Source organism: Ciconia boyciana, chromosome 7 (assembly GCF_034638445.1).
Source record: "Ciconia boyciana chromosome 7, ASM3463844v1, whole genome shotgun sequence".
NCBI lineage: Eukaryota > Metazoa > Chordata > Aves > Ciconiiformes > Ciconiidae > Ciconia > Ciconia boyciana.
In genome coordinates, this window is record NC_132940.1 from 37,698,806 (window position 1) to 37,722,560 (window position 23,755).

Sequence of the window (23,755 nt, forward strand, 5' to 3'; positions counted from 1 at the left end):
GCAATATATTGATCTGCTCTCAGCTTTCACTTTAATTTCCAGTGAATTTCAGAGTTGCTGGATAATACAAGTATCGATCTCCTTTTTCCTGTGTATATTTGTATTGTGGTTGTAGGTGATTTTGTTTAAGGGTTTGGTTTTGTTCTTTTTTTTTTTTTGGTCGGTGGCTTGGTTTTGGTTTGGTGTTGGGTTTTTTGTTTATTTGTTTTGGTGATGGTTTTTGTTTAGTTGCAAATCTTGATAAGGGTAAGATTTCATAGAAACACTAATAAAAGTCATTATAATTTTATGATTTTTGGTGCAAACCTGTCGGTAAGTCATTCCCATTATTGTCATTTTGCAGAAAGTTCTAAGCCATAATTATCCAGTATTGATTGAATGAATGAGTATACAATACAATTTTCACTGTAGTCCTTTAGCTGTCATTACCTGTAGTTTTTAGTAGATCTTACATCACACTTGTCACAAATGCTATGTGTATATGTATGGGTATACATATACACTCTCTGTATGAATATGGGGAGACTTTACAGTTCCAAACATATATCTTAAAATCCACTTAATTTATTATCTGCTTGTGGGCAGATATTATAGGATTACTCCACTGGGTGAGCTGTAGCTTTGCAGGTTTCAGATTTGGAGCACGGTTAATTGAACCTGGTTTGTGGGGAGGGTGTTGCCATAAATTTTCCAAAGTCACGATATTCTGCTGCTGTTTGAATGTGCAAGGCTTGGATGGCAGCTGAGAGCGCGTCTCGTGACAGCCCCACTGATCGGTAAGAAACACGAAATGCCCATTTATCAATATGTACGGGGGTACACGTGCCTTGGTTAGAGTGACTCCCCATTTAAATAGGTGCTACTCCTTTCAGGAAAGGATTACATTAAGAAAACGGAGGGCTGGAATTTCGTAATTGATCTCTTGAACTTCTATCTTTTATATGGTAAATGTTTGATTGAATTACTTGTTGGGATTTTTAATATCTCTGTGTCTGTCCAGATTGCTGGTTATGAACCTAAAGATTTGTACTAATTCATAATTTTAATTGTTTATGCAATAAAATAAGGAAAATTTTGATATAAATGACAGCGTGGGCTTTTTAGCTTTATTTTTCATTACCCTTGTGTTTGAAATAGAATAAATACTTGTTCTTCTAGCCAAGGCATCTTAGAGTTTTATTACCAAATTTCTCCAGGCAGTTTTCCTCCTGTACACCTTTGTTGAAAGCAGAGCACAGCTGGGGCAACTGTTGGCATGTGGTTTTCAAATTACTGTTTTGTGCAGACCTTTTGCTTGGGATACAAATGAGACTATAAGTCCAGGTTTCATTATGGGAATTATGTTTATTGTGGAGATATTTTCTTTTAAACTGGGTATGTCCCTCGAACTCTCTCCTGTGTATTTGTTTTTATTGGAAGCCTGTCCTTTATTGTAAACATAGGGTATGGAGGCAATCGCATGTTTTCTAGGTTGAAAGTTCTCCTTCAGGAGTCTGACCAATGTATGGATAAACCCTCTTTTCCTGAATCATGTAAACATTTGCTTAAAAAAAAGTCAGTAGTACTTGCATAGGTAGACTGAGCAGGTTTCTCGGCTACTTTGAATTGACAATTTTTTTAAATTATTCTCTGTATTATGTTTGCTGAGTTATAAAACAATGAAAGCACTCCAAAAAACTTTGCTTTTCAGCAAGGAGGAATTATTGGGCGGAATTGACTCTGACTTCCTTTCCAACATCAGGAGATTTTTTCATTACTTTATTACAGGGGTTGAACTTGATTAACTTTGCTTTGATTGGTTTTGCTGCAAGGTTAAACCAATTTTACATAGACTTAAGGAAAACATGTGCCTGACATAAAGAAGTTATTCAGGTTGAAACCCTGACAGTTCATTTCAGCTATGCTGCAAACAGAGGTTTGTGCAAAGTCATAGTTTGAGCATAGACAGGTCAAAGCTATCAATACAGCATAAAGAGATTTCTGTTTAACCCTGTTGGAGGATAAAAGTTTACGATCTGCAGTCTATAACAGATGCATATTCTTTCTTGCTTGCAAACAGCGTAGCCTTTACAAGGCGGGGAAGGTGGCAAAAGAAGGGTGGCCATTTCAGATCCTGGATGTAACCATAAAACCAGGAGCAACGTTAGGACTCTTCCTACAGTATCACATGTAGGTGTAACTTCACAGGTACATACAGTTTAACTGGGGCACGTGCCAAGTGCTGTGAACTTGTTCTAACATTTAATGTGATCTGTACCCATTTGAGGATAAGAAAGAAAGAAATCTTTTAATTTAAAGGCTCTTAGATAATTTTTTTAGGCTCTTGGATAATTTTTTTTCCAAGATTCTCTATCTCCCAACTATCCCTCTTATTTTAAAGGGAAGATTTGCAGGGGAAAAATGTATTAGTTGTGATATTTTGAAATAAGGAAGATTGGGGATATTCCAGGATTTCAGTTGTAGTACGTTAGCTTGTAGAACACTTTCACTCTAGGAATAATAATTTGGTCTGTACATGCGATGGGTTCAGAAGGGCACTGGGCAGGAGGGTGCTCTGAATGGGCTCCCGTCATCTTCTGGTCAGCCACTGCAGGGCTTTAGCATAAAAAGAATGTCATCTGTTTGAAGTAGTAGTAATAATAATCATATAATAATAAAGTTACATCTTTACAGGGAATCAACCAGTGAAATGCAAGAGGCATTATCTCCTTCTGATAAGGAGTCAAATTGGTAACATTTGAACCTTGCATAGCTTTTAGTACAGCCAATAACGCTCTTTGTTATTGGGATACTATTTTTGTTGTCTGTCTTTGAATTGTTTTAAGCATTCAAGTGTAAAGCTTACAGAACCAGTACTTGCATTTTATTTTTGTCAAGCTTTGCACTCAAATCTGGCTTTCTGTGTAGAGGCTGAATTTAGATTGAGGAATGGAAATACCCTCTGAAAAATAACTGAGAAGTGATACTAAAAGCTTATAATCTTATTATCAAGCTTGTTATCTTAGTGTAAACCAAATTAAGTCTGCTTCTTCTTAAACTTTTAGTAAAAGCTAGTTCATATTAATATAATTAGCAAAACATAAACTGACCTACTCCCCTAGTGGGAGCTTTTACCGTTTAAAATTATATTAATCTAGGAGGAAAGCCCACAGAGCTGTGAGCTTCTCTTTTTCTGAAACAACAGATAGCCAGCGATCTTGGTAATGTAAGGTATGACAGATCCTAGATTTGATATTTCAGATCTGAAAATCAAACTCTTGTCTTTTCAGTTAGCATCACCATGGCTGCAGTGATTTTTATTTATTTTTTTATTTATTTTTAGTTCAGATTCTGCCTCACACCTGGACCACCTCACTTTTCTTGCTGGAGCTGAACGTTTTCCATAGGCTAGAATTTTTCCAAAAGAAACAGAATTTTGCTTTTTGCACTTCTAAAGGAATATGGTACTGACAAGGGAGTGGCAGGGGAAAGGCAAAAGCTTTTTCTGAGTGTCAGCTGACGTGCTTCTGAATGCACACAGAAAAATGAGATGTTGGGGTTTAGCATGCCAGTTTTCCAGAGCCACTTTTAAAATGAAAGCTGCAATTAAAACTCAGATAACACAATTTTAAGTCTTTTTTTTTTTCTCCCCATTTCCTTTCGTGAGAGTTCAAAGTTATTAAATATCCTCTCCCTTAACTATTGTATAAGTATGCTTCAATTTAGCTTGTTTTATAACTGCAAAAAGAAAAGTCTTAGTATGTGGACATCTTCTAGTACTTTATTAGAGTAAAGGCATCACACGACTGATTTCAGACACCAGAAATTTAGAGGCTCCTGATGGTTCAATTAATAAAATTTAGTATTATGGTTAAGAAAGTAATCTAGCAGGTTGTTACTCAATTTATTTGTTTATTTATTCTTACTCAATTTTTTCACTTGCAGAAAATTGTTGTAATTTTTCATGTATCAGTTTCTTTTTACTCTTGAAGCTTGATCGGGAAGGTGGTTTCATCTCCCTAGCATGTCGCCCGCTGCTATCCCTAATGTGAGACCAAAACTGGTTTATGCTAATGTAGAAAATTACAAGTCAGACTTAAAACCTGGCTGCTGCATGTTTTCTTCCTTGCTTTCTCTGGCATTGCTGATTGTCGTTGGGTGATAGTTTTCCAAAATTTTCCTTCACTACCCATATCTCTGAAGTTTGCAAGGGGTGAAGAAGTGTATTTCCTGTGAAATGCCTGACAGATTAGAGAAGATCTCTGCTGTATTTCTATTAGCAAGGCAAATAAGAATGGATTTTGGATATTGGACACTAAATAGATGTCTTGAGGGGAAAAAAAAAATTGTATGTTAACTGTAATAAGGTCAGTGAGAGGGATGGGATTTGAGTACTCTTGAAGAAAATACAAGGTAAGGTCATGGTTACAGCAGCTGGCTTAAGGTTGTTTTGTTATCCCATAATGAACTTCTCATGACTGATTTTGTATAATAGTCTAAAGATATTTCTTTTTCAAATTTGACTACGAACCTTCACATGTGTATACACTGAAGATCCTCTCAGTAAAAAGTAGAGTGGACAAACATTTGTATTAAGTCATAGTTTTATGTTATTAGATAGAGGCTTTCACATTTTTGTACCTGGACAAAAGAAGAGGCAGCATAAACAATAATAAAACAATTTGACAATATTATACAGTAGCTGTAAAAGATAAGGCTAACATCCTCACTGAAGTCCATAGCTGCGTTTATGCAAACTGCAGTGCTTTTGCAATGTTTTACTGTTAGACTTGATTTTGTTTTTTCCCAATTATATGCATGCTGGTCGTTCATGAAAGATTGGTTTTGTTTGCTTAGGGATACATGGTTAACTACATAGTGTAATTAACTAAGAAGTATTAGTGTTCTTAAGATCTTTTAGTATGTGGAATATTACACTTAACTGTCACATTTTTTGATATTGCATTGAGTTAAGTGCATTTGTGTGTGATGTGAAAGCAGAAATTTGTCATGTACAGAATGCAGTTGTCTCTGTGAGGGTCTGGGTTATGTTGTTAAATACCCATGTCATTGCACGGAAACCCTGACTCCTGCTTACCGTGAGGCTTCCCAATTTGGGATATTTGTGTTATGACTTAGATGTAGAGAACAAATTTCCACTTCATGCAGAATGTTGAAGCATGGAAACATCCCTCTCAAAGAATAGTCCCTTTTAATATATTTGGAGGATGCTGCTGCCTGCGGGGCAGGGAAGACCTTGGTGCACCAGGGTTTGATGTCAGAGGAAATCACTCATGCATTTTGATCTTCGCATCAATATTTCTACCTAATTAGGAGTTTTCTACACTGAACAGCTGTGGAAAGCAGCAACTCTTGCTCCAACTGTTGCATGGATTCATCCTTTACCATCCTTCCCCAGGAGAATAGAGAATCGCTGTACGTCTTACCTGCTTGACTGCAAGCTCCCCCCTTGCTGCTCTAGTGGAGAAATACTGTTGGATTACGAGAATGAAAATTTCGGTACATGCTTGTAACATCATCTGCCAAGATATGCCATCATATTGAGTTTATATGAAACATTTAAACACATGTTAGCAAAAAAGCTAACCCAAGCTGCTCCATGACATTTTATAGTCCTTTCTAGAAAAGACAAATTTCAGAAGTTACATTAACCTCAGAAAGTCCCTTTGCGGAATTTGCCATTTAAGTTGACAGCCTATTACAAGTTGCAGCTGTAACAGCTCCTTCCTGAATTCTTTATTGCTTTCATCCTGGGGAAATAAACAGCAGGCCACAGTGTGTGCTCCTATAGCTATTGGCGTGCAGGGGAAGGGCATTCCTGCCCCACAGAAGCAATAGGCATTTGCACCTGTAGGTTAGCCCCCTCCCAGGTCTGGGGAGAGGGGAGACCCTGTGCTTCTGCCTTGTGGGTTCTGCTTTTTGTTTCAGGCTTCTCGAGGAGCTGAACATGCCTCTCATTTTCATAAATCACTCTGGCTTTGGGCAATGGGGTTCTTGCTTTCAGATACAAATGAGCAAGTGTTTGAAATGAATTTAATGGCCAGCTTCTCCTGTCAGAGGTGATAAAAACTAGAACAACCCCATTGACATAGGCAGGCAGTGGAGTTTGTAGCAAGTTATATCCCTTTTGCTTCCCTTTGTATCTGAGCATTTGGTCTGTCCAGAAGCAATTCAAGTTACAAATTCTGGAATGTGTTGCTACATCGTGTTAAATTCCAAGAATTTAAAGAAGCTCCTCACCCCTGTAAGCTAGCAGCTTATTTGTTTTTAAGCTGTTGTTTCAGCATCCCTGACATGTAAAAGCAAATTTCAATAAACTCCTGTCACCATATAGGTGAAACAAATGCCAGGTGTTGCTTTCCTGTGCTAATATTAAAAGCAGTGGGAATGAAGGAAGTGCTCAGGCAGAAAGAAAAATCGACTCCAGAATGACTGTGCTTGACTAGTGTATTAATAGTTAACTCCGCAGCCTCAATGATCTGAATCTCTTCCAGGTGACCGAGTGCAGCACTGTTTAGCTTCCTGCATTTGTCAATGTGAAAATACGCGCTTGGGCTCCCTCACCATTGTCACGCTGCCGGGTGCTTTGCAGTGGTTTTGCTTCCTGAGCCAGAGAGCAGCAGCCACTCCTGCCAGTAGTGAATCGAAAAGCTCCTAACTCCTTCTTCTCCAGCACACATGCCCTGTGTCTGTGTTGAGAGATACTGGATGTCCACGGGGGCTGATTTTTTTTAAAGCCTTTTGGGATGATTTTTAAGTAGTCTGGGAATGGATGAGTTGGCATTTTTGACCTCACTGTCGATTTTTCTGTTTGCCTTCGGTCGGGTGATTTAGCCCTTGCTCTCTGCTTGTAACACACAACAAATCATGATGGGGAGGGTTGCGAGCATGGCTGAGGGTTCGAGCAGCGCGGTGAAAGCAGTAGATACTGAAGTGCTTGGTGCCCATTCAGTTGCCTGATCTGACAAAGCTTGTCTGTTTATCATAGGGAAGATCAGAAAAAAAAAAAGTGAGGTTAGATAGGAATTTTGTGGGCATAGTGTGAGTAATTGGAGTGTCTGTTGCCCTCATTTGGTCCCAAAAAGCAGATCATCTTGAACAGTCGTTTTCACTGTTATGGTGTCGTGTATGTGAGAAATCTCTAAAGAGTCCACAAACGAAATAATAATATAAAAAAAAATTTGACAATTAATAATCTAAAGCAAAACAGTGCATGTTACTCCTGCTTCATACAGGTTTTGCTGTGCAAGAGAATTATGTCCATCCAATTAATAGTCAGTGCTGCAAAATTGTTTTCCTTTGAGATCAGTAGATTATTCATATACTTAGAACAGCCAGGAATGAAATCTCTTGCATAGTCCCTTTTTGTTTAGCAATATGGTTTCCTCTCCTGTTGGGACAATTTTGGAGATTCCCTGATTTCTGAATGTATTTTTAATGACCTTTATCTTCTGGATTTTTTTTTCTGGAGTGGAGAGTAGTTGAATGAGTTGTCCTAGCTTTTCCCTGAGGTGAAAAGTAATTCTTATTTTAAAAAGGAAAAATTAAAAGCTATATTCTTGTTACTGCAGTATAATCCTATGTTGCGAACCCTGCTGCTACTCAACAAAATCCAACCGGATTTAAGCACTTTTTTCCTAGAATAAAAGAATAAAACAATTTATTCTTTCCCTTAAATGCAGTTGTAAAGGTGTCTGTCCTTATTGCACTGCCACGTAACAGCTGGGTTGCAGGGAACACTCCGTTTGCTTTTGAGATGTGCACTTAAGTCTTTGGATGTATATGCCTTTTTTTCTTTTTTTCTTTTGCCTTTTTTTAATAATGTGAGATTGCAGTTATGGTTTACAGTAACAGTGGGTAATCGTCTTAGATGCACTATCTTCGAAACCATTTTCTCCCCTTTTCCACTCCATCTTCTCGTTCTCTTCCCACCCAGGCCTCCTAGTGGACCATCCTCAGCTTTCTTCCCTTGTGCTGAAGAGTCCCCTGGGCTTCAACCCAGCATTTCAGGTGAACTTGAACACAGCCGGCCAGGGTTCATCTCCTCTTCTGAGTCCTGTCCTTAGTGATGCTGGTGGTGCCAGGATAGAAGAGGATGATGAAATGAAACGTAAGGTAAGATAATGATGCTACTGGGAATTTACGTCACAAGAAAATTGATAGTTTCAGGTCAGGAGCTGTGCTTGCTGGTCGCTGAACACCGATTACATTATGTTTTGTGGTAGAACCAGATGTGTTTGGTGGTTAGTGTTAAAAACTCCAGTGCTGAAGGTTTGGTCAGGTCTGTTTATCCCCTGTTGTGGCTGGAGTCCTCTGCTGCCCTCTTGACGTAGGGGTCTTCTCAGCCTCAGCTGCTGGGACCACCTCCTGCTCTTTTTTAGCAGTAAGCGCTGCCAAGGGCCCCAGCGTGGCAGGGAGCTGTGCTCGAAATCTGCCTTTTATATACCCCAGAATGGAAATGAGTTCAGATTGGACATTAGGAAAAGGTTCTTTACCAAGAGGGTGGTCGGTCCTTGGAACAGGCTCCCCAGGGAAGTGGTCATGGCACCAAGCCTGTCAGAGTTCAAGGAGCATCTGGACGATGCTCTTAGTCATATGGTTCAGTGTTAGGCAGTTTTGTGAGGAGCAGGGAGCTGGACTCGATGATCCTTATGGGTCCCTTCCAACTTGAGATATTCTAAGAGACATGGCTTCCTGAGATGAGCTGTTTGGGGGAAACAGTTGATATGTATTTGATATAAAACAGTAGCAGTGCACTTGGTGCCTTTTGGACTGTAATTATTATATTAGAATGTAAAAAAACCCTTGTCTTTGTGCTGAGGCTATTCCAAGGACACTCCAAAACAGGTGAATTGTTCAAGGTGATTCTCGCCAGGGTGATACTCTGAAAGGCTGGTGGGGGAGGTGGCTGCCGATTCTGGAAATCGGTTGCCTTTGGCTCATTCAGTAATGAAAAACTGTGTCACATGGTGACGTTGAACCTGGCCTTGTCTTTGCTGAATGCTGTCATGTTTAACCTGTGTCAGCTCACTGGACTGTGCTGTCTGTGCAAACTGTGGTGTGTCATTAATAAAAATGTGTTCTAAAATAATTTCATTTACCAGCATAGAGAATAGCACAGAGCTACCATTTGTTAATATATAAAGTATGTTCTTCCTAGGTTCCTTACCTCCCACGCAGTCTCACCACAGTCTCATTGGTCCATCTCACCATACGTTGGTCCTCCAAGCCATTTTTTCTAATCATAACAGGACCTTTAGAGTGGTCCTGAGATGTCTCCTCTTGGGCTGTAGAGGACCTGAGCTCAACTTCAGCTTTCTCAGCAGCAGGCATCATGGTGAATCTTCTTACACCCAGTCAGTCACAGGCTTGTTCAGCAGAGCTGGCTGTGTCATTGAAGCTGCCCTCTCCATGGCTGACTCTTCTGTCTGGTGAGAGGTTGACAATACTCTGGCCTTGCAGAAGCTTGCGGCTTGCTTTCTGAAAAGAGAGGGGTAAAAATGCCTCTGACTTTTTTATGGGTGCACCAAGTCTCAAAGCAGGAACAACTTTGGGTCTTCAAGATGTGCTTATGTCTAGGTACTGATCCTTAGCCTAGGCTGCTTTCCTTTCTTTCCACTGTTTGCCTTAACTGGGAACTCCCCAACATGATGTGGGGTTTTCCTCGCCCCCATGTAGAGCTCAGGATTCACCCTTGCTTTCTCAGGTAATCCTAATTATAAAAATGCTTTTATTCTGGAGGCAATTCCACCTTTAATCCTTGAGACACGAACTTGAGCTCCTCGCTCTGTGCTTCAGCACCACTGCCCCAGTGCGTCATCTCTGCCCCATCTCAAGCCTCTCTGTCCCAGTGCGTCATCTATATCCATATCCTCTTGCACACTCGAACACTGCAGAGCCTTTCTGAAAGGTGAAATAAGTGGTGGTAGTCCACAAATTCTGACCAAGGTCTCCCAGGAGCTTCTCTGGAGTCTTACGTACTCTGTGCAGCAAGCCTCCTCTTGTCTATGTGGCAAAGGTGACGTACTGCTTCATACTGACATCTGGTCATGTGCTTTGGTAAGCAGTGGCCTCCACAGTTTTTCAAAATGGCAGAGATGCCAGATGTCAGTGCATGATTCAGATTTTCTTTTTTATCCACACTGCACCATGTTATCAGGCTTTCACAGTGGTTACTAGCAATAACAAGAATCTGCAACCGCAGAATCATTGAGGTTGGAAGGGACCTCTTGAATCTTCCTAGTCCAGCCAGCTCCTCTTTCTTAAGCAATGACTCCAAGCATTTAGATGCACTCAGGAGAAATAAATGAGTGTGTGTGTATACATACGTTTACACATGTGTTCTTTGACTACTTTTCAGATGTGGATAACAAATTACCAGACTTTGCCTTTGTAGAGGCATGGTTTATAGTATCTGAGAAACTGCACTCCACAGAACACTGCATTTCTCCCAGTAAGATAGAGAAGTCCACCTAACAGCAGACTTCTGTGACCGTTTTTCTGTAAGCTGCTTTGCTCCCGTTGCCTTGCCTTGCCTACTTGCAGAGAGAGAGCGAGCAGCCAGGTTTGTTGACTCTTCGGGACTTTAGAAGGATCCAGGACCTTCCATTACAGGGCAAGGAAGGCTCCATCATCCAAACTCAGTTCCTTATGGAGTCAGCGGCCACACGATAATCTATAGTTTTAATCTCAAAGTTACACTTCTTTGAGTGTAATTTCAAAGGAGAAGCCACCTTGTGTGCTCTTTACTCCTGCTTTTCTGCTCGCCCCATCCAGTGTTCTGGTTGTCTTACCTCTGTCAGGATCCTCAGGCAAGAAGGTCACAGGCCCATGCTGTTTGCTGTCTTCACCATGTCTTTGGGTACTTCGTGGTGCCAGCCAGCTGCAAGCTTGCTCGCTCTTGTTTCATCTCAGTTGATGGTCTGGAAATCTCTGCACCATATGTCCTGACTCTCAGCTGCTCAGGGAACATACAGAAATCTCGCCACGAGCAAAGGTGCCACTCTGGATTTAGTGCTTCCAAAGGTCACTTCTCCCATGATTGCTCCTGAAACGCTAAGGGACCTTTCTGAGATCTGCCGTGCAGCTCAGTGGAGCAAAGTGCTGCAGCGTGAGAGATACAAGCAGCTCTTGGCAGGACAATCCTCCAGGCACTCTTCTCCTGGAGACCCCAAATAACTGAGTCAGATTGTGCGATGCTGTTAAGAACCACACGTAGTGTGGATGTGGTATGAATACATGCTTGCAAGAGACAGGAAGCTTTAACCAATAACTGGGAGTTGAGATGGGTCCCACAGAGTTGGGTTGTTTCCACCCACCTACCCCCAACTTTCAGCCTCCCTATTTCATTTAGACTTTTTGAGGTAGAGTTTATAGCTTTGACAGATCACTCTTATCATTAGTTTTCAATAGTTTTTTTTTAAATACTTCCTCTCATTTATCCTCATAGCAGGCACAGTATAGCCTCGAAATAACGAGCACTGACTGCCTTGTCTGTCCTAAATGCTGAAGCCCAATCCTTTCTGCCTCATTTTGCAAAGTCTGATATTTCAGCAGCTTGAGGTCTCTCTTAGGCTGAAACTAATTTACAAAAGTGAGAATCCTGGAAGGGAACTTTATTGTAATTGGTCTTAAGCTTGGCCAACTTCTGAGACTTCTCCATTTGAAGACAGTGTTTTAAGTGAAACAAATCCAGGCAGAAATCAATGTTAAATTTGTTAAATTTAACTAAGTTAAATTTCACAGCAGTTTTACAGTACAAGAAAAACGTAATCTTACAATATGACTATTAATAGAGCTTTGATTTTAAGGGTACTGATGCAGCTGTAATCCCACCTGGTTAATCGAGGCATTTGTATGTAAACTCTCCAGCAAACTCTTCAACTCTTGCAATGTGTGCTTTCCGCTCCATGCTGCTGTGGTGCTGCTGTTGCTGTACTGAAACCTTGAAGAAGCTGAGGCTTTTTGTTACTACTTCTTTTTAAGTCACTGTGGTTTTCTTTCATCTTACTGGTAGATTTCTCCCTGTTCCTTTTCTAATGGTGGTGGGTTGTAGCAACCCACTTTAAAAGAGCATAGAAGCTGGGCTTTTTTGGTGTGGATTTTTTTGGTGGGTTCACCCCACCCGGAGTTATTTTTAACACTGCTGAAGTCTGGTCTTTGAAGTGAAAAGTTAAGCATTTTTGTGTGCATGGAATTATTATTTGTTTATTTCCAGACTTGATAGTTTTGTGACATTGTGATCTAGGCACAAGGCAGACAGGAAAGTCTTTCTTAGTCTCATAGTCCTTTATCTTTGGCCTTTATAAGTTCAGAGTGGAGCTCTTCACTTGACATGAGCTGGTGTTACTGCATCTAGTCAGTGTTTTAACGTTTCCAGGTGGTATTGCATATACATAATACAGTGAAATACTAGTTTTTCCAAGTGGGGATATTTGCCTTGATGCCTGCTCTGGTTGTAGGAATGTTTTCTTTGGACTTTGAAAGCAGACTGCCTCCTCAGAGAGTTTTTGTGTTTATTTTTTTCAGGCATTAATTGATTTTCTTTCCTCTTGCAGAGCCTGACCAGTAATGAAGGTGCTTGGCAGGGCTCCTGTTGCACTGTGACAGCCGTACCGCTTTTTGGTGCTTCTGGTACAGGGTCTGCCTAGCAGCTGCTGCCAGGATGCAGCACAGGGGATTCAGTTAGTACTGGTGTAAGACCAAAAAAAAGAAAATTAAGGGCACTAAATTTCAGCAGGGAGCAATTTGGAAAGCAGCAGGAACTTCAAAGAGTAAACAGAAAGTGATGATGCAGTGGGGAGGGAGAAGGGAAGAGAAGATGCTTGGGGAATGAAAAGCATCTTGTGTTCCTCGAGCTAGCACGCAGTCAGCTGGAGGATAAAGTGAAAACCTGCAGAAGTGCTCAAAGGTGAGAATGGTAATCCACGCAGGCTATGAAAAGTGCGACGTTGTGGGCACAGTGTGTTTTCATATGCCTCAATGCTCTGTAAGTTTTTAAGGAAGAAACAATCCAGAAAAATATTTTTGAGAGTGGGGAAAAAGCACTCGAGTGAGGATCAAAGCACAAGGTGTGAACTGGGGACAGGCAGGGTCCTTTCCAGAGTTCTCAAGAAAATACTAGATGATATACATCACCTGAGGGTAGCTCTTTAAGCAAATGTTTTAAATGGGTATGAGACGGTGGCAGGTCCAGGTGAGCTGGGAGGCTGCCGGGGAGTCCCCAGGGCAGAGAGGCGATGCTGAGGAGAGGGATGAAGCCAGCAGAAGCGCATGTGTGCAGTGATGCTGTGCAGAGCTCGCAGCAGGGTCATCTCTGCCGTGGCTAGAGAGATGAGGCTCCCTGTGATCTCCTCTTGTTGCAGCCTGTCATTGATTCCATAACCCAGCTTTGCTTTGCCTTGGGGAAACTCTATTTTTTCCATAGAAGTTCATCCCCTATGGGCTGTGTGCCATAGTATCCTGTGCAGAGCCCAGGGGGAGGCATACACAAAGCTGTGCTACACAAAGGACGTATCTGTTAGCAGTAATTCTTATATCGTGTAAGAGACTGCTGAAGTCTAGCCTAGCATGTGTTGTTCCACCGGTTTATAAACAGGGTGTTTCAGAATGGGTAAGTGCTGCAGGAGGAAGCTGGTAAGTAAGATAAAAGAGCTGTGTCACCTTGGTCTCCAGGGAGGTCAGAAAAATGGTGTCATATCCTTTGGGAAGAGGCTGTTTGAGAAGGATGCCCACTGAGGTTCAACAGCATTTTGAGGGTTTATGAGGCTACAGTCAGGTAAGTAGCCCAAGAAAAAATAAAAAATACCTGAAGCCAAGATTAGTTAGGACTTTCCCTGAAACCATGTACCTGAAACAGGTACATTAAAGTTAAAAGGATGGCTATGGCGGGAATAGAAGGAAGTGTGTCCTCTGGTACCCCTAGGGAGGCAGCTGATCTGTGGGACTACAGTAACTAGCATAAAATAACCTGAAAAGAGGCTAGACAGTTTCTCAAAATTAATTATTTGGGGATACACACCTCCAGGGATTCTGTGTGGCTAAGGTGGACTCAATAGATACTGAGCAACCAGGAAAACATCATCTCCGTGAGCAATACTGAGATGGAGGATTTAGAAGCACTGTGTGGCTGTGCTGGTGGCACTGGAGGCCATCTCAAAGTCTCTCTCAGAAGAGAATTTTTTATTAACTTGGTACATACAATGAAAAGGGAGAAATAATTTTCGAAGCTGTGTTACCTTCAAGAGAGACAAAGATGGAGAAGGCCAAATTTTCATGTAACTCAAATGGGTTTGCTGTCATTTATTTTTACCAGGTGAGGATTTGGCACAAAACTGTGTCACGGCATAGTGAGCTAAGGAGGCAAAGCAGCATCTTAGCTTGAAATGTGATTAGTTCCTTAATATTACTTATGTGATTTTTAATAATGTATGTTTTCAGGCTAACTCTGTGGTTTGTTGCAACTGCAGAACATCTCTTTTCACTACTTCATTCCTTTGTGCTTCCATGTCCATTCTGTCTTCTCTTTTCTTTAAATAGCAGCCCTGGAGCAACCATGCAGCCAACAACTGATGTAGTTTGATTTTTGTGTTTTCTTAACTAATTAATGTGATCTTGAATGGATTTGGGTAAAAGCTGTGAGGGGAAGTAGAATAGTTTTGCAAAAGGACTGTGTTGCAAATCTGCTGTACTCCGTTTGATTAGAGAAGTGTTTAAAACCTAGGAAATCTGGAATAACTGTTTCCATATTTTTGTAAAGTGATCCCTTGATTTTGAAATGGAATTTCATATAACTGACGTTATTTTTTTAATAATCTTTAAATAAAAGTAGTATTTTGTAGTAAAGTCAGTATTTGAGAATACGGTACTGAATACAGAGGTGCCCTGTTAGTAATCAGCTGCTCCATTTGCACACAGCAAGGGGAAATGTATGTAAGGTTTGGGCTTGTGCTTAGTAATAAACAGAGCATTTATATTTTAATACCCGTTGATTGCTTTGTATTCTTTCAGCGCTATCCAACTGACAAGGCATACTTCATAGCAAAGGAGATTCTTGCTACAGAACGGACTTATTTAAAGGACCTGGAAGTTATTACAGTGGTAAGGGTTTTTAACTTTCTTTAATGCTTTTCCTTTTCTTAACAGATTTGTAATTGTTAATTTGGAAAAACTTGGAATTTCTTCCAGGCAACAGAAGAAGGAAGTCCTATGATAAAGTGTAATCCATGATCCATGTAGCTGTTACCTTCCTTGTTCTGTAGGTCCTCATGTGGGAGAGCAGATATCTTCTCTGGAATTCTATCATTAGCTCCAATAGCTACCTCACATGTCATTTTGATGTCTTAGGCAAACTTTCTCTCTGAAAATTGTGAACAGCAACAGCCTAAAAATGTTTTGCATTCAGCTTCAATGATAGTCATTGCTGTCAGCTCTGCTTATAATCTAGCCATCATCTCTGCAGTATTCCTTGGGAAGCTTTTCTCTTTGTGCCTTCAGATCATGAGAACAGATTGAAATTGCAAAGGCTATTAAGGATCCATAGGCGTTTGAGGAGTTTTGTCTTTTTTTGTTGCTGTTTTTTCTTTCCCCTCCTTTCACCCAGAGTAGACAAGTGAGTCCTTGTTTGGAGGACAGCTTGAGTTTCCAACTCTTTTTCTTTAAGAGCTTTTTGTTCATTTACTCCAGGTTTGAACACTGACTGTTGTGTTTCTATAAGCTATTGTTTTAATTTCATCAAAGAGACTTTTGAGTCCCCTAACGCTGTATGTCTTCAGTTGAGGTGTTCTCTGTGAGCTCATTGAGCACCATCTCGCTCAAATTTCTGCTCCAGGCTTCCCAGCACTTCTCCTAAAAGATGGGGGAACGTCTGTCACCTCAGAGGATTTTTGCAACATTCACGTCCCTGCCAGAAAGCAGGGAACTGAAAGTGATAAATATTGCAGTATGTGACATGCAACAAGATGTGTCCAGCTACTGAATAACTTGGACAGGGCTCCAAATTTAATGAAAGAGCAGTTGTATCTGCGTCGAAGTGCAGGCAGTGGTGTAACATCAGCTGTGGCAGCCATTCAGTAATTGACTGTAATTTAGAGCCATTACCAACCATCTCATCATTGCATTAACAAACATGCTTGTGCCCAGAACCAGCCTCATATTTGTAATGTTTGGCAAGGAAAAAAATTACAACTTTTCATCTTTCCCAGATTACGTCTTCCCTAAATATTTCTCCTTCCTTCCTGCTCTTTCCCTGTGCACACACTTTCTCCTCCCCCATTGCTGCAACAGCAGAAATTTGTATGGTAGCGATTAATTTCTTAAATAGAAAAATTTACCATCATTTGTGATTTTTCTGGCAGTGGTTTCGCAGCGCAGTCATCAAGGAGAATGCTATGCCAGAGGGCCTGATGACATTACTCTTCTCTAACATAGACCCAATTTATGAGTTTCATCGAGGCTTTCTGAAGGAGATTGAGCAAAGGCTATCACTCTGGTAAGCATTAATAGTGCAGTGCATGGACAACGAGCAGGGGGACCTTTTCCTACGTCCTCCCATCAAAACCATATTTAATCTGTATTTGAACTGGTATTTCTGCTTAAATAGAATCAAGGAAAAAGTAATTTAATAAGCTATAGTTTTAAAAAAATTACTAAATACATTTTCCAAAGCCCGTTTTTCAAGCACTGCCTTGTACATAATATCCTGTAGCTGTATGAATTGTACACCAGCCCAAGGCATTTGTAATCACAGAATCATTTGGGTTGGAAAAGACTGTTAAGATCATTGAGTCCAACTGTTAATATAACCCAGTGTTGTGTCTCTAGCCGTAGAAAAGAGAAAGAACACAAGCTCAAAAAGATAATGTGTGTGTTTTTCAACACCTTCCAGTTAATGAATTGTCAGGTGAAAATCTAGGAAACACTTTTTGGTAGTTAAGACTAAAGTTCAGTTCTTGCAGCACGATTTATTTCAAAGAACATGTCTTTAGTCTTTTAACCTTTGTATTACTTTCTCCTGACCTGAGATGTAATATGTGAGAATCTAATTAACGTTCAAAAGGAGGGGGTTAAAGTAAACGACGTACAGACAAAAATAAATTCAGGTGGGATCATGTTATGACATTTATTCAGAAGTCTAAGAGGTTAAACTCCGAAACAGACTTTCACACAAATTCATTTCTATTCCTTTCTCAGTTTTCTAAGCATGGCTTTATATTTGTTATTTTATGCAGCTTCCATATTTACTATACCAAATTTTCAACCCAAACAGTGAAATGGAAATGTCAAGTGGCTAAAAATGGATAGAGGAGGGATTATGTTAGTACTGCTTCCCTTAATTTTACTAAAACAGTCCTTAAAATAGATAGCTGGGAGGCATTTCTTAAAGGCATTTCTTAAAGATTATGTCTTGAAGTACAGGGGAAGATGGAAGGAGGAAATAGGAATTTCTTGATCTCCTACATACTGCACCTTCTTATTTCATCTCCTTATGGGTGTTTCAGGGAAGGAAAAACCAGTGCTCACATGAAAGGAGATTATCAACGCATCGGAGATGTCATGCTCAGGAATATGCGTACTCTAAAGGTAGATAAAGGATTAAAATAATGGAATCTCAGGACTGTTGAGTCATTTTTTCCTTTTGTCAAGGATGAGAGTTCAACGTTTATTATTTCCACTAAACTTGAAGTGACAATTATCATTGATAAACAAATTAAAAAGAAAACATAATAAAATATTTACAGCAAGGCTTTATACCACTGTTGCTTATTTAACCACCTACATTTACCTTGAGAAAAGGTTGTTTGTTTATTGGTTATTCAGCAGAAGACAAAGAAAAATTATTTCATTAGCTTCACAGTCTCTCCTCTATTTGCACAACTTGAGCTCTCCCCTATGGAGACACTGTTTCATAAGGTTGTTGAATTCCAAAATAAAAATATTTTTTAACTGCCAAGTAGTTTCTTCTGAAATGAAGTCACCTTTCTTTGGAGTAGAGTGCCTTCATGGAACAGTTACACTTGCACTGTAGTAGTGGAGTAAATATTCCATTAAAACCAGTGGCTTGAATGGGAGTGCAGAAGTGTGTGACTGCTATTCTGACTATCAGTGCTCTCTGCATTTGACATTCCCAGCAGACGTAGGCATAGTGCTGCACAGACACCTATTTTAACCCTGACTGGGAGGTGCCTGCCAGTTTCTTCAATAGATAAACCTAGATGAGACAACCCTCTTGGCACACTTTCTGCCTGTCCTAACTTGAAAAAAGTCAGTAATTTACAAGAATTGTCTTAGAATGGCAAAGTATTAACGGGTGGTGCTACCAGCTGTTCTCTTAAGAGGCACACAGAGGCATGGCTGCAGTAAATAGTGAATAGAGGACAACCAAGTAAATATTTTTATTTTTAATACTTTTTTTTAAATGAAGCTATTGAAACATATAATGTTGTTAATGCTATTTTTGTCAATATTTATGACAATATATGCAGTCTAGGATTATATAATTATGGTTAGAGACAAAAGTAGAGAGGGGAGTGGATGTTTTTTCTTATTCAATGTGAAATCTATTAAAGACTGTTTTCTTTTGATCCAAGTAATTTTTTGTACCATTCAACAGGAGTTTACCAGTTATCTGCAGAAGCATGATGAGGTCCTGACAGAACTGGAGAAAGCAACTAAACGCCTAAAGAAGCTGGAAATGGTTTATAAGGAGTTTGAGCTGCAGAAGGTTTGCTACCTGCCCCTCAACACGTTTCTGCTCAAACCAATCCAGAGACTGATGCACTACAAGTTGATCCTGGGGAGACTTTGCAAGCACTACACCGCAGAGCACCGGGACTTTGCAGATTGCCGGAGTGAGTGAGCACTCAGCTGTATACATGCTAGGCAGAAACCCATTCCCACGTACATACAAAATTTTGCCTGTACCCTGGGGGAGACAAGCATTACATCTACAAATTCAATGTAAACACTTTTTCTCTGTTCAGGACCTCTCTGACTCTCGCATGCAGTTCTGCGAAATACACAGGAACTTGATTTAGATTGCTGAAAACACAACTGCTTAGTGAATACTGTAATTTAAATATTGTGGGGAAAAAAACAGAATATACCAAGCAGAACAGCAGAAAACTGTCAGGAGGCAGCTTAATTAAAAAAAATGTTTAGCTTATGTTTTAAAATTAACTTTGTTTTTCTTTAAGGTTTTCGGTACCAGGTTTCACTACTCTCCTTCTGTGCTCTGGTGCAGGGCTCCAAAGCTTTCTGCAATAGATAGAAAATTGCCTTAACTGCTAGTTTGGAAAATGCAAAAGATAACTTAGATGTAGACTGTTCTCTTTGCATAGAAAGAATGCTTTTTCTGGCATTCCAGAAAGTGTTTTTCTTATGGTAATCTTGATGGATCTTAATGTTTCAACCAAAGCTGGAAAATCAGTCCTTTTCTTGTCCCCTTTTTTAGCGAGGAAAAAGGTAGGTTTTTTAGGAACTCTTTGTCATTTATAAGTAAAACTGTGACAAAAAATAATTGCTTTGTAGTGTCAAAAGCTGGCATAGTGAGTTCTATTCATTTATAAAGTAATATTTGGCAGAAATAGTTGGCTTTAATTTTTTAATTTACTTTTGGCTACATGGTAAATACTTTTTATATGCGCAAAATCTGAGATATGTAATAATCTCCAGAAGCATAGGAAGTGCTATGAAGTTGCTTGCTAGTCTCCATTTTGCCCCTAGGTAGCTATAAAATATGCTTTAAGAAATTGGCAGCTGGACTAGATGATTGTTGTAGGTCCCTTCCAACTGAACTATTCTGTTCTATTCTAAATCTGGCTGTAAGTTTCAGATTCAGTTTTCCAGGGGTAAAATTGGTGGACTGAGTTTGTCTGCTCTGTTCTGATCCCCTTGGTGCTGTTTTCCTTACAGATGCACTGAAGGAGGTCACAGAAATGACGTCTCAGCTGCAGCACAGTCTCATCCGCCTGGAGAATTTCCAGAAACTGACAGAGCTGCAGCACGACTTGATTGGTATAGATAATCTCACGGCACCTGGTAGGGTAAGTACCTTTGCTTAGTTTTTAGAGCCTTTATTGGTTTTATTGCCAAGGAAGTGCCTTTCAACCATGTATTTGCCATAACTGCCTCTCTGTTTTATGGAATGACTGTAAAGGCTTTGTAAAATTGTCTTCATAGTAGGTCCCATGGAGGTTCTTGGTGATGTCCTAGGTGATAGATCAAAAATGCTTCTGCTTAGACTCTGGCTACAGTTTGGCGTTTCCAGGACAGCAGATACTGGGTACACTGGGGTACGGTGCTCTGTGTTTTGTGTGGGAAGTGGTATGTCACGTACTTGATAGGAAATCCACTACTAGGTCTGCATATGTCTGTCTGATGCAATATCTGTCTGTGGACTGAGACTGCATGGAGAACGTAGCAATGGTGAGAGCCGTGTCACTGGGCAAAACTGGTATCAGTGACTCTGTGTTTCTAGGATTTCGTTTAGTTCCTGCTTGGTTTTTTGTTTCTTTGTTTTTGATAGATATACTGAGCATAAGTACAGGAGCATTGCATATGCTTTTGGGATGCTATGGCAATCACTGCAGTGGGATGTAGGTGTAATAGGTGAACTGCTGGTGTCCAACAGGAACTCTGCTCCTTTTCCTTCTCTTGCTTCATTGATTTAAATGCTGGCTGCAGCAAGGAGCTGATTCATGTTACAAAACAGAGGGAAAGGCATCATCTGGTGTTTCACAAATCTGTTAGCAATCATTGCTGGGTACCAATCAACATCTGTATACTCTGGGATGAAAAACAACCACCATTAAAATTCTCTGTGTTTGGGAAAGATCAAGCTTTGCCTAACTTTCTATTTTCTGCTGCAGGAGTTTATCCGGGAAGGTTGCTTGTACAAGCTTACTAAGAAGGGTTTACAGCAGCGGATGTTCTTTCTGGTGAGTGTTCCTTCTGGGTTTCATAATCCCAAAGTCTTCAAGATAAAGTTGTCGTGAAAGTGTGTTTTCATGTGCTTGTGACGAAAATCAGCAATTGTAACTGAAAACTCACTCTGAGGCATTTTTAGATAGAGCGTGACTGTGACAATACTGTCTGTTCAGCTTGTTTCCTTAATGGCAAATAGTTTTAACAGAATTTTAAAAATTAATTGCCTCTCTTGTAAGTAAACAAAAGAGTGGTTTTAAGGAAAATAGGCCAAACTGACTGAGAAATGGCGTTTTTACATGCATCTACAGTGGCCTTTAAACAACAGATTTTTAAAAAGATGTCAAAAAATACTTGGCCCTACCTGCTGTCTTCAGAATATTGATTGTATTCTTCCTGTCTTTTTCAGTTCTCAGATATGTTACTGTACACAAGCAAAGGGGTTACAGGGACAAACCAGTTTAAAATTCATGGACATATTCCTCTGCATGGCATGTTGGTAAGTGGTTTCAAGTTGCATCACAGCGTTAAGGAAATGATTTTGCCTTAAGGCAGGTTGAGGCAATTCCTTCAGGGCACGAGGACCAAAGCTGCAAGCTGCTCCCAGGCCAGTGACAGCAGCCTGCAGTGCTCCTGGCCATGGACTGGACCTTCACATGCCCCAGACTGTGTGTCAAACAAAGGCTTGTCTGCTGGTGATAAGCTTATTCCTTCCATCGCATTAGCAAAAGAGCTGGAGCATGCCCTTTTGACTGTTCATTTTCATGCTGCTGTGAGAGGCTGATCTGGAAACACTGATTTGTCCTGGCATTTTTCCCCTCTGCGCATATATAGGCATATAATCAGTCCTCCTGCCTCCCCACCCTCCTATTCTAATGGGACTGTTCTTTCTGTGTTTGATTTGCAGCTGATAGTGCTTGACCCACCGGTAAGTAATAAGCTGAATCCTGCTCAGAACCCTCCTTTTCTTGCTCTGTTGGATGTGGTCCTGTGCTGCTAGAGATGTGGCAGTAGAAATGCATGATATAGATTATTGTATAGAGCCAAAGTAGACTTGAAGTAGATGGTATTCGTAAAACAGTAGCTGTTTTGCAGTTATTGCAACCGTCTTGTAATCATATTGTGACTCACATTCCTAGCCAGTCAAGGAGGATAGTTTTAGTGTTTATCAGTCACTGAGTAGTGATGAGAAAAACCTTTTCTTTTTCTGCAGGTGGAAGAGAGTGAGAATGAATGGGCTGTCCCACACTGCTTCACCATCTATTCAGCACAAAAAACCATAGTGGTGGCAGCAAGGTAACATTTATTTTCCTCAATTGCCTGTAGGTTTGGTAGATACCTTCTCCAAAGAGTTACTGTTTGATTGTGTGGTACAGAGCCAGGGGAGTGTTTCATGCATCCTCTGGAAAGCATGACTTCGAAACAAAGACAGGATGTTTCACAACTCCTTTATCAGTGTTGTGCTTTGGGAAGGAGGAGTATATCGCACTGAACAGTGTGTTATTAAACGTACAGCAGCAGCAATAACATTGCCATTGTATTGTTTTCTAGTTAGCTGCGTTACCAGTGTCATCCTTTAAACAACTGCTACAAAGCAGGAGACAAACCAAAATCTAAACATACAAATGTTTTAGAGACCCAAAAAGAATTAAAATCTAGACCATGCAAATGGATGTAAGGAGGGGAGAGTTCCTGCATGGATCTCATGGAGGAAGCTGGGCAGGGAGAGGAAAAATTAAAGGCTGGCTTGGAGACAAAACCGATCTCTTTTCTGCGTAACTTGTCCCTATGCAGCGAGTTTGGCATCTTTTTTTACTTTATATCGGAAATATACTTAGGATGTCTACTACACCCATTCTCTCAGGATCAGCTTTAGGAGCTTTTGTCCCTCTGCAGGTCCCCTAAAAGGCAGCTGGAGTTGGGTATGCTAAGAATGCAGGATGGGAGCACTAAAACTCAACCTTAAATTTATAGGGTTTTTTACTGCTTGATATCCTGTTCTTGAAAAACAACCATTACTGAGTGTTTATAAATCAGGTACGTAGTGGCACAAGAACCAATACTTTTGGTATGCAGATGTATTCAGCAAGCAAAACTTTTCTTTTTTTATTCCAGCTTGAAAATGACCTGAAAGTGTCAACTATTTTTAAGATCAACCATTTCTCAGCAGCTGCAAATGAAAAAGTGCTTGAAAGGTTCTTAAATTTGGAAAAACAAATATAATTTTTACCTTGTCCTAACTTAGAAATAGCTCAAAGGTTGTTGTTTTTCTTATGTTACCTCTCCCTACCTGTCAAAAAAAAAAAATAGCTGCTGGGCTTAGACCATGCATGGAATTTTCAGTCTAAATTTAAAACTTTCAGAAAAAAGAGATGGTTACCAAAAAAAGTCCCACAGATTCTCCCAAGCAAACACAAGAGCGTGTAACTGTATATGACACTTCAAACAACAATTGTACACACAGGGAACGTAGCCAGAGGTAAAAAAGAAATGCCATGGCCATGTGACCATGTCTAAAGGAAAACCTTATGCTGTTGCATAGCGATGGATATAGATACGCGTATATGAGCTGTAAAGCTCTTACCCTGTAATCATGGCGTGAGCCATGTAGCCCGTAATGGAAACTATGTGGGATGAAAGAAGTCCTCATCTTCCTGCACGCTGTGTTTTACTTGCTTGAGATGTAAGGTAAATCCTGTATCGCCTTTAAAAGGTGTGCTGTCTTTCAGGTTGCCTTTTATCCTTCAAAAGTCATTTCCAGTGTGGTCATACCACCCGTCTCCATGCTTTTTGGAGTGAAAATATGATTTCATGTTTGAAATAACCCATCAGC

General features: G+C 40.3%; 1 protein-coding gene across 6 annotated transcripts in view; it reads left to right on the forward strand.

The window, feature by feature from the left end:
- Positions 1 to 23,755, forward strand: part of FARP2 (FERM, ARH/RhoGEF and pleckstrin domain protein 2) — an 83,083-nt gene that overhangs the window by 51,649 nt on the left and 7,679 nt on the right. For all 6 annotated transcript variants that reach the window (XM_072868514.1, XM_072868518.1, XM_072868519.1 and 3 more), the window contains exons 14-22: positions 7,937 to 8,115; positions 15,010 to 15,099; positions 16,356 to 16,489; positions 17,499 to 17,580; positions 18,611 to 18,848; positions 19,912 to 20,042; positions 20,868 to 20,936; positions 21,332 to 21,421; positions 22,136 to 22,218. In XM_072868514.1, coding sequence (XP_072724615.1) covers positions 7,937 to 8,115; positions 15,010 to 15,099; positions 16,356 to 16,489; positions 17,499 to 17,580; positions 18,611 to 18,848; positions 19,912 to 20,042; positions 20,868 to 20,936; positions 21,332 to 21,421; positions 22,136 to 22,218 — 1,096 coding nt within the window. The remainder of the gene's footprint in view (positions 1 to 7,936; positions 8,116 to 15,009; positions 15,100 to 16,355; positions 16,490 to 17,498; positions 17,581 to 18,610; positions 18,849 to 19,911; positions 20,043 to 20,867; positions 20,937 to 21,331; positions 21,422 to 22,135; positions 22,219 to 23,755) is intronic.